This window comes from Drosophila subobscura, chromosome E, assembly GCF_008121235.1.
Source record: "Drosophila subobscura isolate 14011-0131.10 chromosome E, UCBerk_Dsub_1.0, whole genome shotgun sequence".
Taxonomy (NCBI): Eukaryota; Metazoa; Arthropoda; class Insecta; order Diptera; family Drosophilidae; genus Drosophila; species Drosophila subobscura.
Window position 1 is genome coordinate 10,202,624 of NC_048531.1, and position 19,054 is coordinate 10,221,677.

The following is a 19,054-nucleotide window of genomic DNA, read 5'->3' on the forward strand; positions in this document are numbered from 1 at the left end:
TATATGCATATACACCATCCATATATCTCTATATATACATATGTATATGTATATGTGTTTATTGTATATAAATGTTGATTTTTTTCGCGCTTTTTTCTGTGTTGTTGTTTTTTTTTTTCTTTTTCTTTTAATTGGTTTCTTTCCACTCCGCACCGCTCGACGACAACGACAAAAGGCGACGGCGACTGTGCTTCATTTGTGTTTCATTTCGTATATGCCTTTTTTTATGGCCTTTTATTATAAACTGTACTTGTTGACGTTATTTCCAATAAGCTGTTTACGCGGCTGCCGCTGCATGAATCATGGGACACGGCCCCAAAGAAAAGTCAAAGAACGTGCACGATTCACGCACAATTTTGTCACCTCACATCGCCTCGTTGTGGGTCCAAATCGGACTCGGATTTGGACTCGCAGTCTGTCTGTGACCTTGTCGCGGGGCCCCATATAGTTATAGTCATCAATCATGAAATGCTTGGCCATTAGCCACACAAACACAATGCCAGAATGAATGCTCGAAGCGGGCTCTCGACTGGGAGATCGATCCATCAGCAGCCCCCACCACCCAATCAAGCATTTTAGTGTTAAGAATTCGCCCTACCACAAAGCAAAACCAAAACCAAACGCACATTTCCCTCAGATCTTGCACGTGGATGCGTCGCCACCAGCCGACGAAGCTGAGATTAGCGAGATTAGCCACAGACACAGTCCCTGCACCACCAGAACCACCAGAAACAACAGAACCAACAGCTGCAGCAGTAGTAGTCCTGCCACCGAACTAGAGATGTATGCTACCACGGGCGGCACACAGATTTACCTACAGGTGAGTGACAGTGGAGCGAGTGGTGGTGCCCCAGCAACCCCAACCAACACCTCAAACCACCTGCAGACCTCACATCCCAGCACGGCCAGCGGCGCGGGAGGAGGTGGCGGCGGCAGCGGCGTCGGTGGTGGCGGATCTGGCGGAGCCGGCGGCTCCCTGCAGGCACAAAGCCCCAGTCCGGGGCCGTACATAACCGCCAACGACTATGGAATGTACACGGCCAGCCGACTGCCGCCCGGCCCCCCGCCCACCACCGCCACCACCTTCATAACGGAGCCCTACTACCGGGAGTACTTTGCGCCGGACGGACAGGGCGGCTATGTGCCCGCCTCCACGCGCTCCATCTACGGCGACGTGGACGTTTCGGTGTCGCAGCCAGGCGGAGTGGTCACCTACGAGGGTCGCTTCACAGGCAACGCCCCCCCGCCCACCACCACGACGCTGCTCACGAGCAGCGTCAGCGTGCACCACCAGCAACAGCAGCAGCAGCAGCAGCAACAACAGCAACAGCAACAGCCCCAACACCAGCAGCACCTCCACCAACAGCAGCAGCAGCAGCAGCACCACCATCCGCAGGACGGCAAGGGCGGCGGCAGCACGCCACTCTATGCCAAGGCCATCACGGCGGCGGGACTCACCGTCGATCTGCCCAGTCCCGACTCGGGCATCGGCACGGATGCCATCACGCCGCGGGATCAGACCAACATACAGCAGGTACACACACATCCCACAGAAAAGAATCCCCACAGAACTTAGGTGACCCAAAGGGTAGAAAGAGAAATGCGCGGCGTGTCCATTAAAACTGTAACTTAAGCAACAACAACTTAGACTTAAACTATAACTAAAAACATACCGAATATCATATTTATCTGCGATCATTTACTGAACATCTTTCACCATCTTCTAGTCCTTCGATTACACGGAACTGTGCCAGCCGGGCACCCTCATCGATGCCAATGGCAGCATACCGGTGTCCGTTAACAGCATCCAGCAGCGGACAGTGGTGCATGGCAGCCAGAACAGTCCCACCACCTCCCTGGTGGACACGAGCACAAACGGTTCGACGCGTTCGCGGCCCTGGCACGACTTTGGCCGCCAGAACGATGCCGATAAAATACAAATACCAAAAATGTAAGTTTAACAAAAGATAGAAGCAAGGGGAAGTACCTTCCAAATGGAATATTTTCCTGCTGAAGGATCCCCTTTAAGTTCATCTCAGTGCTGTGATTATTCTCCACAACGGACGCTGATTCCAGATGCTAAAATTCAGAGATTTTTACCTGTTCCTCAACCCTACTAACGATATCCATCTGTTCGCTTTCCTTCCCCGTTTGCTTGTAGATTCACAAATGTTGGCTTCCGCTATCACCTGGAGAGCCCCATCAGCTCGTCACAGAGGCGCGAGGACGATCGCATCACCTACATCAACAAGGGCCAGTTCTATGGGATCACGCTGGAGTATGTGCACGATGCGGATAAGCCCATCAAGAATACGACGGTTAAGGTAGGTGCCACGCACATTTCTCGTACATCTGTAAGGAAAGGGGAGTGGAGGCTTGAGCTCGAGGCTTGTGTTTGGAGCTTTGTCAATCAAGAGTCCGCTTTGCTGCTTGTTTTCCATTCATTGGCGGCTTTGTTTATGCCATCAACACCACAGAAACAAGGAAAAAGGGAACAGAAACAAGAACGGAAACAGAATTGGGAGATCTCTGCTGCCCAACCCCTTTTGGGCCTCAGGGTGGGCTATTTGTCAGGGAGTCTGTGTGTTTGGATCTGGTCCTACCCCGAGGTGCGATCGGAGGTCTAATAGAGTTTGTCAGCTTCAGCCTCGCCACCCCTTTGCTCAATTACACACATCCCATATCCTGCTTAGGGGCACACAGTCCGATGATAAATGATACTGGGAGAGGAGAGAGCGATCCGATCCGAACCGAACCGATCCCTCTGCCTGATGAGAATTTGAATATTTCGTTCAATGCAAATTGCTGAAAGTCCTTCGCCTTTCAACAGCAATTCACTCGCATTCGGCCGCGTCAATGTTTGTTCAGGACGAGAGCCTCGAGCCTAGAGCCTGAGAAGAAGTAGAGCGCAAGGAGTAGGAGCAGGACAATACCCATCAACATCATCAATCAGATAAGCTTAAATGACGTCTGCGTCTGCGTTCGAGGACGAGCTGAAATGCAAATGCAAATTGTAAACTGAACCGTTGAGAGCCCAAAGAATGACATCTCAAAGTTACAGTTGAAAGTGGTAAATGGGTTGAGGAAATGCCGCGAGATTCGGAAGTGGAAGTGGATGTGGATGAGGAAGTGGAAGCGGAGGTTAAGTAAATAACAATTGAAATTGAAGCAATCCGAGTCTGAATTCGAATCCGAAGCCAAAGCCTTTGCCATTTGCATACGCACAGAAGGAAACTTGCAACAGCAAAAAAAAGAAACCAAATGAAACGAAAAAATCTTGAGATACATCTGAGCTTCTGCCTTTGCCTTAGATCGGATCTCAGATATTCAGAGTGTCTTTCGGGGCGCCTGCTCCTTCTAGCTCGTATTACCATAAAAGTGCCATATTTTGCAAGGCTCGACAAAAAAGTGTCAAAATTAATTTACGAGTTTATTTGTTTAGAGCAGCGCGCCCTTTTCCCGAAGAAAGAAAACTTTCAAACCGAAAACGTAAATGTGAAAATGAAAACCCAAATGAACCGAACAGAACCCAAAAAAAATAAAAATATAGCCGTAGGGGCATTTGCATACGGAGTCTAGCCCATCGGCTGATGTCTGATGTCCATTTCTAACGGGGTACAAAAAAAAGAGCACGAAATCCAAAGAAAAAGCGAGTATAATTTACGAGCTGATTAGCCCATGAATATGTAAAAAAGTAAACGACATCCCGGGGATCCGAAGAAAACACACAAAAATATTTATGCTGTAATCAGTTTTCGCTGCCATGCACCCCACCCCACTCCACCCCACCCTTCCCGATACGATACGATCCTCAAAGGGGTTGCTTGCCATTTCGGCTATTGTCTCCTTAATTTTTTGGGAACTGTTTCAGTATCTGTGCGCTTCTTCCCTCCAGTGAAAAAAGGAATAACTAATTATTCAAAATCTAAGAAATAAAAACACATAAATGATAGAGAGAAAATGCAAATGCTGGGAAAACAACAGCAGAGGTTGCTCTGTAGCGAAGCAGCCAGCCAAAAAGATGATACAAAATGTGTTGGACATTTTTCTGCTAAATCGAATTCGTCCCTTTGTGTGCCGGCATCTAATCCTTTTGACTTTAAAAGGCGTAGGGTGCGATCCGAAGAGTTGTGAGTGGAGTGTCACAACGAATATATGTCAGACAGAGAGAGTGAGAGAGAGATGGCAGCCAGCGAACCCAAGTAGAAACGATAGTATAAACGGATTACAGAACAGACATGGCATATCCTTAGAGATAGAGATCAATCTTTTGGCTGGGATAAAGAGTAATGGTTGTATTTGAAAAAGAGATTTGCTTGGAGAGAGAGAGTTTTATGTTTGCTTTAAATTCTTTCTATGGGAACTCCATTTAGTTTAATTCAAATAAATTCATGGTAGATTGATAAGGATTCTGATTAAGAAACTCTTCCCTAACCATATTATATTTTACCTATAGTTAATTAAGATTCTGTTTGCCTTTACGACTCACCTAATTGAATCCTTACATCTGTTTGCAGAGTGTGATCATGCTCATGTTCCGCGAGGAGAAGAGTCCCGAAGATGAGATCAAGGCCTGGCAATTCTGGCACAGTCGCCAGCATTCCGTGAAGCAAAGAATCTTGGATGCAGGTGCGTAAACCAACCGAAAGGAATACCCAACACAAGTCCCAACCCCTCTCAACCCATTCCCAGTCCAAAGCCAATGCGAAGTCCAGCAGCGTTCCGTGGCAGAGTGTCCATTTGTATTGTCTAGAATTTCTAGCAGTAAATTGTTGCTTTTTATTGAAAGGCCCGCACCGTTCCAGGAGAGTTATGACATTGATAAACGCGCATTCAGCTCCGACTGTGGCTCCACTCCACTCCACTCCGCTCCGTTTGTTTGATTGCAGATAATCTTGGTTGCAACAGCAGCGCATCCGCGGCAGATGCGTCTACTGCTGCCAATGCTGCCGATGATGCTGCCACGCAGTGCCTTGGCCATCAAACATAACTCATTAGGCACTTGTCACTGGACGGCTGCGCAGAAATTTCCTTAATTGTTAATACAAACATATTTTCCAGTGCCTCCTCTGTGTGTGCCCCATCTTGCCGCATTTCTGATGCTTCATCTGCTTTTTGCCTCTTCTGTTTTTCCGTTCCCCTACTGACCATCACCTTCTTCGTTTGCTCTTCTTTTTGCAGATACGAAGAACTCGGTTGGCCTGGTTGGCTGCATCGAGGAAGTGTCGCACAATGCCATCGCCGTTTACTGGAATCCGCTGGAGAGCTCCGCCAAGGTAAGTTCTGCTCTCAGATCTCTCAGATCTCAATTCTGTGCCAGTCCTCGTTATGGATGTGCTCCCCTTAGTACCCTGTACCAGGGGGGAATTATAACGAAGGTATTCTGTCATTCGGGAACCTGAAGATCTCTTTCTTCGGTTTGATAGAAAGAGTTCGAAATCTGCGGATGAAGACATTTTCGTTACTTTTCTTAGCTGCATTCCATGCCAGGGTTATCCCCATAAGCTTCAGCCAAGAACAGGGTATCCCACAGTCCACACTCTATAGAATTTACGTGTTTACTTCTATACGAGTGTGTGTGTGTTTGTGTTTTTCCCGCACTTCCATTTTGTTTACTCCGAGCGCCGCCTCAATTAAAAAATCTGAAAAAAACATTGCGCGACACTTTCATGCGGCAGACAAAGATAGCAGATCCTCGCTCTATGTGTGTGTGTGTGTGTATATGTGTGCCAGTCGAGGTATCTTGTGCTAAGAATTAATTTCTGATTTATTTTCAATTGCCAGCCAAACGCAAATTATTCAGCAAGCGTCACCGTCGCCGTCACCGTCACCGTCCGCCGCCATTGCCCGGCATTGCATATTGCCATCCCTTTCCGCCGCCCAGTTCGCTCACTGTCCAGCGTGTACTTTTTTTGTTGTTGCTAAAAGAATAATTTATGCATTTATTTATTTATGACACTTAGTTTTAATCACTTACTCGGCAATCTCAGGCAAATGCTTGGAACTAAGTCGCCGTGTCCGAGTCTGAGTCTTTATCCCCAGCCTAGTCTCTGGCTGTGGCTTGGGCTCTGGCTCTGGCTCTGACTGTTGCAGCCGTGGCTGACTGGAACTGCGAGTGTATCTGTATCTGTGGCTGCGACTGCGGTTGCAACTGGGCTCCCACCGCGTTTTAATTTAGCAATTATCAAGCATTTTAATCGTTTGGAAATATTTGCAATTCTATTGCGACAAGCGCCAGTCGGAAGGCAGAAACTTTGTAACCAAGAAAACAACAACCAGTAGCAACAGTCAGTAGCAGTATTAGCCCTCTCATTGCGTATACTTCGCCACCCCCCCACTTCGCCATTTCCGTCCGCCCACCTGTCCACTTAGCCGCTAGCTCGAATGCCAAAAGAGGGGCACAATTTCCCCGAGACGGGGGCAAAAAAAACAAATGCCAAAACTGAATTGATTTCCACTCAAGTTCAGTGACTCCACTCCTGTCCAGGCTGCCAAATTGGTCAGCAGTTATTAACCGACTTGGAGATGAAGGCAAGAGATGTAGGGGGGTAGGCAGCGGGGCCTGGAGCTGGCCATAAGTGCATGTCGCCTATCGCCTGTCGCGCTCCCCACACACAGGCACACACACACGGCCTACCCCTCTCCCACCTGCCCTCCTCCCTCCCATGACCATCATTTGATAGAGCTTTTTATTTACAAATTGTTTACGCGCTGAGATGTTAATCCCAGAGACATCGCAATGGCACACAGAGAAAGAGAAAGAGGCAGAGGTAGAGGGGGTGAGAGCGAGTCTCGCCTCGTCTCGTTTCGTCTTCGCATAATGTCGATTTCGTTTTATGCCGTTAGCTGCTGCTGCTGCTGCTGCTGCTGCTGCATCTTGCCAGCTGCATTTGTGTGCACGTCTCGTCTCGTCTCTCTGTCTGTGTTGGCAATGCCTTTCCCAGCGGCAAAACTTTCGTACGCACCGACACGCAGGTGCTTCGTTGCCTCCCCTCCACCTCCGCTGCCGCTGCGCTTTGCTCTCTGCTGTGCTGTGCTGTGCTCTGCGCTCTCCGCTCTCCACTACTGTCATGCGTCTCCTCTTATATGGTACGCGCCCGCTAATTATTCACATTAAATACTGCTCGTCCACATCTTCGTCGTGGTCTCATCGTGGACGTCGTCGTCGTCGTCGTCGTGGAGGCTGCAACTTTGCGACTGCTGCTGCACTTTTACCATTAAGATTGTTTCCTTTGGTATTTTTGCGTTGATGGATTTTCTTTTCTTTTTTTTTCTTTATTTTTTACGCGTGCACATTGTCCGACTGTCTTTTCGTCCGTGTGTCTGTCTGCCTCCCCTTCCTCTCTGTCTCTCTGTCCGCTCGTCTGCGGCTCATCTGGAGTCGAACTCAAACTGAAAATCGGACTTGGACTCGAACTCGGACTTGGACTGGCATGCTTAAAATGCCTTCAGAGAGAGACAGACACACACACGCGCACATTGGTACGCACTCACACACACAGAATACGCACTGAATCGAAGTCGAACTAAAAATGAATTGGATGGCGATGCGATACAAAGTCTCGACTTGACTTGGCCCGGCCTGGCCTGTGGCTCGTTACTTGGCTCTGAGGGGCCTCTGGTCCGAGCCATCGATGGAATGGTCGCCTGATGATGGTCCTCTGTGTATTGCCTTGTTATTGTCTTTCCACCTTTCTGCGTATTCGAGAGCAGGCGACTGTATGGGTGTGTTTGTGCGGATTGGAATGTTTTAAACTGTCGTGGGCATAAAGAGGACATCGACTTAATAGAGAGAAAACAATTGCCTTCTAATAGCGGTCGAAGCATTTTTAGCGTGTGTTTTTTTGTCATCCGATAATTTTCTTTTTATGTTCATAATTGTTTACATTTGTATATTTTATGGCATTTTTCTCCATCTCTCTCTTTGAAAACAGATCAACATTGCGGTGCAGTGCCTGAGCACGGATTTCAGCAGTCAAAAAGGAGTCAAGGTGAGTAACAAAAAACACTCTGCAACAAAAACAACAAAAAGCAAAAAGGTGAAGGGTAAAGGGTGAAGCGTGAAAGCAATTTAAAAGGCTTCACTTGTGACCCGTTCTCAGTGTATTTTTTGTGATCCAATAATCGTATCAGTTTCATACCGAGTGAAAGTTCATTTTGACACTTTGGAAGCACTCTGTAGACGCCGCCGCTCCCCAATCGATTGAATGCCCAACGATATATGGTAATCATAAATCGATACAGCAATTATCGATTAATTAGCTTCCACAGCGATTCGATGCGATCTGCACGTCGCATCTTTTGTGCAAATGAGATTCAGCTCGAGTCGAGAATGTTGGCCAGTGATGGGTTAAGTAATAACCAATTTAATGCCAACTTGTTAATGGAGAATCAATGCAGGCCAGCGAGGCAGTGCAGGCCAGACCAGAAAGAGAAGATCAGCATTCAGCTGGCGTTGCCCCTGCCTCCATCCTCCACGCTTCTGCTCCTCCATCAGTCGCTGGCTACGTAGGATGAGGATTTCTCTTTGGCTCCTTCTCCATCTTCGGCCGCAACTAGAGCGGATCGGGGCCCCATCCTACAGCCTTCTGCGCTGGTTGTAATGCGTACATTAAGTCTGATATTTCATTGACAGAAACACAGGCAAAAGCCAAAGAAGAAGTAGAAGGAGAGACTGGAGCGGAGTCTCGTTGCTATTCATTAAAGAAGGAAATCGCAAAGGGGGAACGCTGGAAGGTACAGCCCCAGCCCCAGTCCGAGCCCGAGCCCGAGCTGCTTTGTGTATTTGTGTAGGCAATAGCCAAATCAAATTATGCACTTGCCACAATATGTTGCACACACATGCAACGGATGTTGGCAGTTTAACATCACTGGGCCACGCCCCAACTGCACCGGCAACGCCCCAAAACCCAAATGACAACGGCTAATTGCAGCTGTTGCAAGGTTGCTGCTGCTGCTCCAATCTGTTGTTCGCAGCCTCCTGCTCCAGCTTCAGCTCCAGCTCCTTCTCCTGCCCCTTGCCCCACCTACTACATACAAAGCTAGTTGCAATTTGAATGTGTGTGATATTAATACGAATCCCCTGCTCATGGTTCTCCTCGTTTCTCTTTCAGGGCCTGCCGCTGCACGTACAAATCGACACATTCGAGGACCCCAGAGATGCGGCCGTCTTCCACCGGGGCTACTGTCAGATAAAGGTCTTCTGCGATAAGGTAAGTGATTTTATTTCGCAACAGAGAGTCTCTCTCTCTCTATCCCAGTCCCTGCTACATAATTACGCACACAGAAGCAGTCGCTGCCGCACTGTGCCGCTGCCACGTGCAACAGGTTGATGAGCTAACTAAAAGCTGCCTACGTGCTGGTTCACTACGTTTGTGTGTTGTGTATGTGCCTGCCACTTGCTGCTGCTGCTCTTCTGCCTTCTACTGTTGCATCCGACTTTTATCGAATTGGGGGCACCAACGATGCTGACATGGCTTGGGGTTCGGGCTCGGCTCGGTCTCGGTCTCGGGATCGTACTCTCCTGTCCGTCAGTCAGTGGAAAGCGTAACGCGTACAAAAGTAAATGGCCAACACAGATACAAAGACACACACACACACACACACAAGCTCGCTGTATGGGTTGCGGCATCCTTTCCCTGGCATATCCATGCCCTTGTTTTGCTGCCGCTGCTGCTGCTACCTTTACCTTTTGCGAACCCTTCACTTTTTCGCTTGATGGGGTTTATTAATAAATCATTTCGTGGATTTCCAATTTAATTTTCTCATATCATTACACTTCGCCGTGGTCAGCTCTCCCCAGCCTCCCCAGCCTCCACCAGCGACTGGACATGGGTCTGGCCGCTGCACAGCCTTTTGTTGTATGCGACACTGTTGTGCTGTTGCACTGTTGCACTCTGCTGGGACCCTCAATCGGGGAGGAGAGCCATGCCGTATCGCTATCACGTCGGGCTTATATTTCGCATTGGGGCCAGCCCTTTGCCAGCCAGGCATCGTGTGTTTATCGGTAAATGTATCAATTAAATTTCGCGTACCACATTATTTTGTGCCCTTCCTTGTGCCCTTCCTCCTTCCCCCCTATATTTTGTGTTTTCTTTTCTCTGAGTATTTTTTGTTGGGACTTCACTGCAATTGCAGCTTCAGTTGCAGTTCCATCGTTTGGCACCTTTTCGCCACAGTCTCCAATTATGGATCTTTACGCACGCCCTCGGGGCCGTACCGCCCTGCACCCCAGCAGATACCAAAAATTATGGGAAATTCTGCGCATGTTCAATGAAAGCTTCGGACCCTGCAGAATAACTGTATTTTCGGTTGGATTCGGTGGAGTTTTTGGAGAGAGTTTGTGGCTTTGATTTTCAGATAGATTCAGCTTCGGATCGGATAGATAGCAGCCAGCGGAGTTTTGGGGCAGAGTTTGGAGGGGCAACTCAACTACTGGTGATTTTCCACCTTTCCTGGTCTTTGCTGGTTGCCTTTTCTTCCTTTGTTCTCTCTATGTTCAAAGTAAATGATTCGAAAATTGAGCTAATGCTAATGCTAATGCTAATGGTAATGTCTCACCGCCTCTGCGCCAAGTGGCGGCCCACAGCTGTGTGTGGTGTGTCTGTGTCCCCCATGTCTTGGTCATACTTTGGAGTCGATTAACAGCAACCCAGCCCCAAGGAGGGAAGGAGAGGAGGGGCAAACGAAGAAGGAGATGAGGATGAGGATGAGGATGAAGAGGAGGCCAGGCAAAAAGGCGAACATTGACCGCATTGGGCGATTCGAGACGCCGTCGCCTTAGTCTGCTGTTCGCTGTCCGTTGCAGCCTGCGCAACTTTGGCGATATTTTTGCCAAGATAAAATAAAAGTAATAAAATACAGTTATTTACATGCCGAACACACACAGACACACAGACACACGCACACACACGAGCACGAGTGGATGATGTACATCGAATGCATTGCTCTAGGCTAAAATGGTTTTTGATAAGCGCAAGACGAGCGAAGAACACCAATCGGAGGGGATGGGCGATGGGGATGGGGTATGGGGTATGGGGAGTGGACGCTACATACTTATACATCCTTGCATAATGTGATCGCCATTCAGAAGTTGCAGTGGCAGACGAAGTAGATTGCTGCCGCATATGACTTCCTGCCACTGCCCGTTGCCACCTGCCTCCCTGCAGCAGCAGCAGCAGCATCAGCTACCACCTTCAGCTTCAGCGTTGCAGCTTCCATCGCTCAATTGCTGATTTTTAATTACAAATGCAAAGTGCAACATGGGGCAGGAGAGCGGAGCTGTGGCTGTGGCCGAAGCTGCATCTGCTGCCTGCACACGCAAACCAGCAATCACTGCCGGACAAAGTAGCCAACAGACTGCATATGGATATGTGCATATATTTCAAAGTATCTACGAGTATGTGTGTGTGTGTGTGTGTGTGCAATCAGGCAGCAGCTCAATGGGGCAGGTGGGCCGCAGACACAGCCACAGCCACTGCCACAGACTCAACTGCGATGCTGCATGGTTCGAGGCGCCGCCAGATTATTTATTATATTTATGTGGAATCTCTCTAAGTATTTTATAATAATTTTCCCCTCCATTTTTTTGGGCTCTCTGACCCTAACGGTGTAGACCATTTTGCCAAATGCCTCCACGGACTGGGACTCGGATTCAGATTCGGATACGGACTCCAGTTGCAGTCTGTGCCGTGGCCTCTGTCTGTGGCTCTGCCACTTGTTGGTGCTGCGGTGGCGGCTTTGTCTCTGTGCGACAACAGAGCTCCCCAGGCGGGAAACTTGTTTTCTTTCTGCTTCTTTGCAACTGCAACAGCAAATGGATAGGCAGCGGCAGTGGCAACGACAGGGACTGTGGCAGGGAGGCAGACAACAGCCAGCAGGCAGGCAGGCTGGCAGCTTATGGCACTCGCAGCCATACACGAATTTAATTAATAAGCAAAGAAATATCAAAAAAGGTGGCATCCATGCGTTTGATTGATTGCTAATTACACGCTGGCTCTGTGCACCTGTGCGAACTTTCGCAACCCACCTGAATGGGAACCACCGAAACGTATCTTCATGCCACATGCTCATGGATCTCCTTCTTGTTTCCATTTTCCTTCTGTGTTGCAGGGCGCCGAGCGCAAGACGCGCGATGAGGAGCGACGGGCCGCCAAGCGGAAGATGACGGCCACCGGCAGAAAGAAGCTGGATGAGCTCTACCATCCGGTGACAGATCGGTCCGAGTTCTATGGCATGCAGGACTTTGCCAAGCCGCCGGTGCTCTTCTCGCCAGCGGAGGACATGGAGAAGGTAGGTCAGCCGGGCCTGACTGGCTTGACATTCATCCACACGAATACGAATACGCACACGAATACGAATACGAACTCGAACTCGAACTGCAACTCCAACTCGAATTCGCCCTTGCAGAGCTTCTACGGCCATGAGACTGACTCGCCGGACCTGAAGGGTGCCTCGCCGTTCCTGCTCCACGGCCAGAAGGTGGCCACGCCGACGCTCAAGTTCCACAATCACTTTCCGCCCGACATGCAGACGTGAGTAAAAATCGTCCATCCAAGATCTCCCCGCCAAGGATCTCCTCTCTCTCTCTCACATTAACAAAACCCAAACTAATCTGTGTCTCTTTTTCCCACTTAAACCACAATCTCCCACACTTTGCAGCGATAAAAAGGATCACATACTGGACCAGAACATAATGACCAGCACACCCATGGCGGACTTTGGTCCGCCCATGAAGCGGGGACGCATGACGCCGCCGACCTCGGAGCGTGTCATGCTGTACGTGCGGCAGGAGAACGAGGAGGTCTACACACCGCTGCATGTGGTTCCCCCCACCACAATCGGTCTGCTGAATGCGGTAAGCCCTTGCCCCCAACCCAGATGAAGAGCTACCATATCATATAGTATATTTGTATTATCCTGCTCCCGATCCAACCTAAACTCGATCTAATTGATTATAACCAAATTTGTCTGCAAATTTTGTTCATTTTGGTGTAATTGGAAAACGAAAGATGAAGCTATGAAGCGCCGTGCCAAAATGAAACGTTTAATTCGACTAAGACCAAAGCATAAATCAACTAAAAATCAGTCACATCAATATCTGTATCTATATCTATATTTATCGTTCTACTCACCCTAATACCAAGCAACGAAATCTGTTAATTTTCGTATAACTTGTAGTTGAAACTAATTCCGAATCATTTCATAATCAAACAATGGAACAAGCAAAAGAAAAGAAAAACCAATGAACATCTCATCCAAAATGTAACTTTGTGTATACCACTGCCAAAACCAAAGACAGGATCAGGGCTACAGTCTGATCCGTAATACACACGATTTAAACCACACACAAAAGCACAAAAGAAATATTATTTATACACATCTCGATTGATTGGCTGAACACTGAAAATGAACAAAATGACACAGAGAAAAACGAGTTATAAGAGAAATATTTTCGTTTAGTTTAGTTTAGAGAGCAGAGCAGAGCAGAGCGCAGATTTAGAACAGATTACAAACAAAAGACAAAACAAAAACAACAACAACAACAAAACATCATATTTCTCTCGTTTCTCAATTGCAGATTGAAAACAAATACAAAATCTCAACAACGAGCATAAATAACATTTATCGCACAAACAAGAAGGGGTAAGTCGCAAGCCAGTCTTAACGGATCAGAAGTGCTGCTGCACACACACACAACACACACACACACACACCCACAGAACACACAAGTGCACCAGGAAACAAATCAGAACTCCCACAAAGATCATCTAACCCAACCCACTTCTCACCCAGTTTTTGTCGTGTGCTAACCCCAAAAATCAATCAACTATTTGCATGGGTGTGGTGTTGTCTGTCCCTCACTGATCTCTAGAAATGTATTTATTACCCCCCGAAGCAAGCGCTAACCGAATGCTTTCTCTTGCAGGATTACTGCGAAAATTGACGACGATATGATATCGTTCTACTGCAATGAGGACATCTTCTTGCTGGAGGTGCAGCAGATCGAGGACGATCTGTACGATGTCACGCTGACGGAGCTGCCCAATCAGTAGCAGAGGACACCCACAAACACACACAACACACACAAATATGGACACAATTTTGCCAAACAACAAGAACCAGGAGTGTTGTTTCAATAAGCCATTTTCCATAGAGCCTAAGCCTAAATCGTAGTAGTCGTAATGGAGGATCCGGATCGGATCCAAGTTGCTACAAATGTGGATGGATGGACGTAGAAAAGCAAATACAAAATAACCCCCCATATGCTTAAAATTCGATTTAGATTTAGCAACAATGAGATTACTGACAATTGTTTGATCAAATTTGAAATTCTCGCTATGTTTATAGATATTGTAATATTGCCTAAGCCCTAATCATAATCGTATCTATTATATATCGAGTCTATATAGATATACATATGCATATGTACATATGTATGCACTATGGAGTGCAAGAGCTGTCTGTCCAGTAACACATAAGTTTCGCTTCCGCTCCCCTGCTTATGCTTCGACCTTAGGTCCAGGGCAAGTAAGAGTTACAGAATCTATCTATTTAGAACCCCTAATTCTACCCTAGAGATACACACATATGTTTGTCGTAAGCGTTTACTTGTTGAATATAAATTGTACAATTATTTTTGGATAAAAACCCACACAAAAAAAAGACAAAAAAAAAACACAAATCGTTTGTTCTATATTTCTGATTCTAAAATCTTCCCTCTGTCCCACACCCCCCAAAAAAACACTCTGTTATGTTATCTATGATTAGGAGATCTCTGAAAGAAACAAAACAAAACAAAAAACGGAAATTAAAAGCGAAAATTACTTTGAATTGTCCAAAAGAAAAGAAAAAAGAAATAATAACTATCCTTAGCTATAGAGATACACACATAGAGATAAGTACACTCTGCAATAAAACATGTTGATACAAATCGTAAATTAAGTCCCAGATAAGGCGAAACAATATCGAAACAAAACCACAACAAAAAACAACAAAACAACAAAAAGTTGAAGCAAATTTGTGTGCATTTGTTGTAAAACAAACAAAAAATATCTAAAAAGAAAAAGAACAATCAGCACGGAGAGTTGATTCAAAACTAAAGAATGAAGCAGGAATGAAGATCCGATTGTAGCACCATGCAATAACAGGCATTCGATTGATTATTATATACATTTAAACAAAAAGAAGATACAGTACAGATATATACAGATACGCACTATATAGTATATGTAGGAATAGCATATCGCATAGCAGGAATGCGTTTACAATCTTTGTTTGCCATAATTAACAGTTTAATTTAATTAACGAAATGTTTTGTGTACAATGTCTAGGCGCGATCCGGGCAGAGGAGAAGATCGAGTCCTGCCTGGAGCCACGAATACTCCGCATCGATTGCTACCACTCTGAACAGTACGCGTTCAATGCTCAATATTATTATTATTTGTTTATTAATTGTAATCCCCTCCCCACCCCCCCACCCCTTCCACTTCCATTGCCACTGCTATATCTTGCTCCCTGCCCCCGCCTAACACTTTACTCTCTTTCCACTTCTTGTACTTTGACTGTTATTTGGGAGGGGAGACCGCCTTTTCCCCCAAAACAGTCTAGGTGTTGTACATCACAATTTGTTTTAGTTGTAGCACTTAATTCTAAACGTACTTTACTCAAGATTACACAATATTATATGATACGAGATCAGATATGAATGTCAGAAATGAATTGAAATGAAGAACAATCGAAAATCTTGCCGGAATGTTATAAATCTTTATGTTTAGTTTATTGTAACCCCTAAGTTCTATGCTCTTTCTATATATATACATATATACATATATGTATAATGTATACAAACACACACATACACATATATATGTATTTAAAAGCCAATAATTTATTTTTTGTTACTGTTGGAAACGATTCCGCGAAAAATAGAAAAGCAAAAAACAACAAAAAAAATGAAAATCAAACTGAAAATGAAACTGAAACTGAGAAACAAGTGGCAGGCACTCCATGAAACGTGTGAGAAGCAAATGTCCAACTTGAGAAATGACAAACAAAATGAACAAAATAAAACAAATTGTACAATATAATTATAATGAATACACAAAATTTAAATAAAGAACAAAAAGTAAAGCAAGCTGTGTACCTATTTTGAATTTTAAATGGAATAAGGAATGAGGAATGACTTAGTTTAAGAAAATCGATTTCGTTTCTTAATGATTTCTGATCCACCAATTGTTCATCCTGCGACGATCACGTGCCGTTTAGCCGCAACATATGTTGCCGGATAGTGTTGCTAATTTGTACGCCTCATACTTATTACGAAGATGTTGCGAAGCAATGTTGCCGATTTGGGGATTTCATACATGTGACGCTTACAATGTTGCGAATATGTTGCTGAACTAGAAACTAAAAACGCCATTCCGTAGGGAATGACCAAATCTATCAGATCACCAAATTGGGATCCGATTGGATCATTATTATAGCCACAATGACTACTGGTGATCTATGCGCGCTATTTTTCAAATTTTTCAATGTTATCACTTAATAAACATGTCTCTCTTAATAATTTACATACATTTACATACTGTAGACAAAGTCTCGCACTCGCTGGCCCATTGCGTGGGCTCTGACTTGGCCATGGGCGCAGGCATAGCTGTGAAGTTCAAGGAGGTCTACGGCAAGGTCGATGAGCTGCGTGCCCAGAAGGCGGCCAGCGGTGATGTGGCTGTGCTCAAGGATAATGATCGCTACATTTACTATCTGGTGACGAAGCCACAAAGCTGGGGAAAACCAACATACGAGTCGCTGCAGTCATCTCTGGAGCAGATGCGCGAACACATGGTGAGTGGCTTGCGCTAACTTTTAGATCAATTCTTTGCTTATGCATTTCGAACCTTTTCGCAGCGCAAGAACATCGTTAAGCAGCTGGCCATACCGCGCATCGGTTGCGGTTTTGATGGCTTGGAATGGGACAAAGTCAGCGGCGTTCCTGAGTACGTGTTCGGGCAGGAGCAGCTGGAGATTGTCGTCTACAACTTTGTGCCTCCACCAAGCAATTAAGAATCAATTCTAGGCGAAGATATCAAATAAAAGAAGTATACAAATACATACATATACCTAACATCAATTGTATTTATTATGGGAATGGGAAATATGTGCAATTGAATCCTTAATCCTTGATGTCCTTGAAGCGAGAGAGTTTGAAAAGGATCGGGGAAGTTGTCCTGATTACGAAAAGGTGTGGCACATTCTGATCGGCCCACAAATATAGGAGAAAAAAAGAAAACAAAACTGTTGTCGTTGTTCTCAAAATTTGTTGTAAAAAAAAAAACTTGTACATCAAAAGATGTTTTTGCTATTGTTGTACAACAAACACTTTCTTGTAGTGAACCAACCACGTAGTTAGCACAGTGTCGCTTCCGCGATCACGACGGCCATTTCTTAAACTAAAAATGCGTTCGCACAGTGGCGCCACCGTGATTATTACGGCCATGTATGGAACTAAAATATCGTAGTTCGAGAGTTGGCCGCTCTGTGTTGGGGCGCCACAGTGAAATTTTGAAATTTGTCCACTGAAATGGCCGAAAACAGAAAAACAGGCCAGGAAACAGGAACATTTTCAGACAAAGTACCAGGCGAACAGAAGTCAGCAGAAGGCAACTGGTTTCCATGTTTTTTCACACAAGTTACCTTCTGCTGACTTCTGTTCGCCTGGTACTTTGTCTGAAAATGTTCCTGTTTTCGGCCAGGAAACAGGAAACAGGAAAAGTTTCAGACAAAGTACCAGGCGAACAGAAGTCAGCAGAAGGTTACTGGTTTCCATGTTGTTTCACACAAGTTACCTTCTGCTGACTTCTGTTCGCCTGGTACTTTGTCTGAAAATGTTCCTGTTTTCGGCCAGGAAACAGGAAACAGGAAAATTTTCAGACAAAGTACCAGGCGAACAGAAGTCAGCAGAAGGCAACTGGTTTCCATGTTTTTTCACACAAGTTACCTTCTGCTGACTTCTGTTCGCCTGGTACTTTGTCTGAAAAATGTTCCTGTTTTCGGCCAGGAAACAGGAAACAGGAAAATTTTCAGACAAAGTACCAGGCGAACAGAAGTCAGCAGAAGGCAACTGGTTTCCATGTTTTATCACACAAGTTTCCTTCTGCTGACTTCTGTTCGCCTGGTACTTTGTCTGAAAATGTTCCTGTTTTCGGTCAGGAAACAGGAAACAGGAAAATGTTCAGACAAAGTACCAGGCGAACAGAAGTCAGCAGAAGGTTACTGGTTTCCATGTTTTTTCACACAAGTTACCTTCTGCTGACTTCTGTTCGCCTGGTACTTTGTCTGAAAATTTTCCTGTTTCCTGTTTCCTGGCCGAAAACAGGAACATTTTCAGACAAAGTACCAGGCGAACAGAAGTCAGCAGAAGGCAACTGGTTTCCATGTTTTTTCACACAAGTTTCCTTCTGCTGACTTCTGTTCGCCTGGTACTTGGTCTGAAAATGTTCCTGTTTTCGGCCAGGAAACAGGAAACAGGAAAATTTTCAGACAAAGTACCAGGCGAACAGAAGTCAGCAGAAGGTTACTGGTTTCCATGTTGTTTCACACAAGTTACATTCTGCTGACTTCTGTTCGCCTGGTATTTGGTCTGAAAATGTTCCTGTTTTCGGCCAGGAAACAGGAAACAGGAAAATTTTCAGACAAAGTACCAGGCGAACAGAAGTCAGCAGAAGGTTACTGGTTTCCATGTTGTTTCACACAAGTTACCTTCTGCTGACTTCTGTTCGCCTGGTACTTTGTCTGAAAATGTTCCTGTTTTCGGCCAGGAAACAGGAAACAGGAAAATTTTCAGACAAAGTACCAGGCGAACAGAAGTCAGCAGAAGGTTACTGGTTTCCATGTTGTTTCACACAAGTTACCTTCTGCTGACTTCTGTTCGCCTGGTACTTGGTCTGAAAATGTTCCTGTTTTCGGCCAGGAAACAGGAAACAGGAAAATTTTCAGACAAAGTACCAGGCGAACAGAAGTCAGCAGAAGGCAACTGGTTTCCATGTTTTTTCACACA

At 45.8% G+C, this 19,054-nt stretch overlaps 2 protein-coding genes across 12 annotated transcripts in view; both read left to right on the forward strand.

Moving 5' to 3' along the window:
- The window catches only part of LOC117890076 (protein grainyhead), a 64,781-nt gene that overhangs the window by 29,157 nt on the left and 16,570 nt on the right, over positions 1-19,054 (forward strand). For 4 of the 11 annotated variants that reach the window (XM_034794728.1, XM_034794720.1, XM_034794729.1 and 1 more), the window contains 12 exons: positions 638-820; positions 887-1,534; positions 1,728-1,951; positions 2,162-2,324; positions 4,518-4,629; positions 5,182-5,276; positions 7,935-7,991; positions 9,114-9,212; positions 12,112-12,533; positions 12,661-12,856; positions 13,580-13,644; positions 13,928-15,828. In XM_034794728.1, the coding sequence (XP_034650619.1) occupies positions 782-820; positions 887-1,534; positions 1,728-1,951; positions 2,162-2,324; positions 4,518-4,629; positions 5,182-5,276; positions 7,935-7,991; positions 9,114-9,212; positions 12,112-12,533; positions 12,661-12,856; positions 13,580-13,644; positions 13,928-14,054 (2,247 nt within the window). In that variant the 5' untranslated portion in view covers positions 638-781 and the 3' untranslated portion in view covers positions 14,055-15,828. Of the gene's footprint in view, positions 1-637; positions 821-886; positions 1,535-1,727; positions 1,952-2,161; positions 2,325-4,517; positions 4,630-5,181; positions 5,277-7,934; positions 7,992-9,113; positions 9,213-12,111; positions 12,534-12,660; positions 12,857-13,579; positions 13,645-13,927; positions 15,829-17,405; positions 17,412-19,054 lie in introns of those variants that run through there. The other 7 variants (XM_034794719.1, XM_034794721.1, XM_034794722.1 and 4 more) reach the window with 6 other exon arrangements.
- On the forward strand, positions 16,606-17,043 carry LOC117890084 (ADP-ribose glycohydrolase OARD1-like; the record flags this gene model as incomplete). Its single annotated transcript, XM_034794743.1, has 2 exons — positions 16,606-16,842; positions 16,906-17,043. Coding segments are annotated over 2 exons (375 nt in total), but the record flags the coding sequence as incomplete, so codon positions are not given.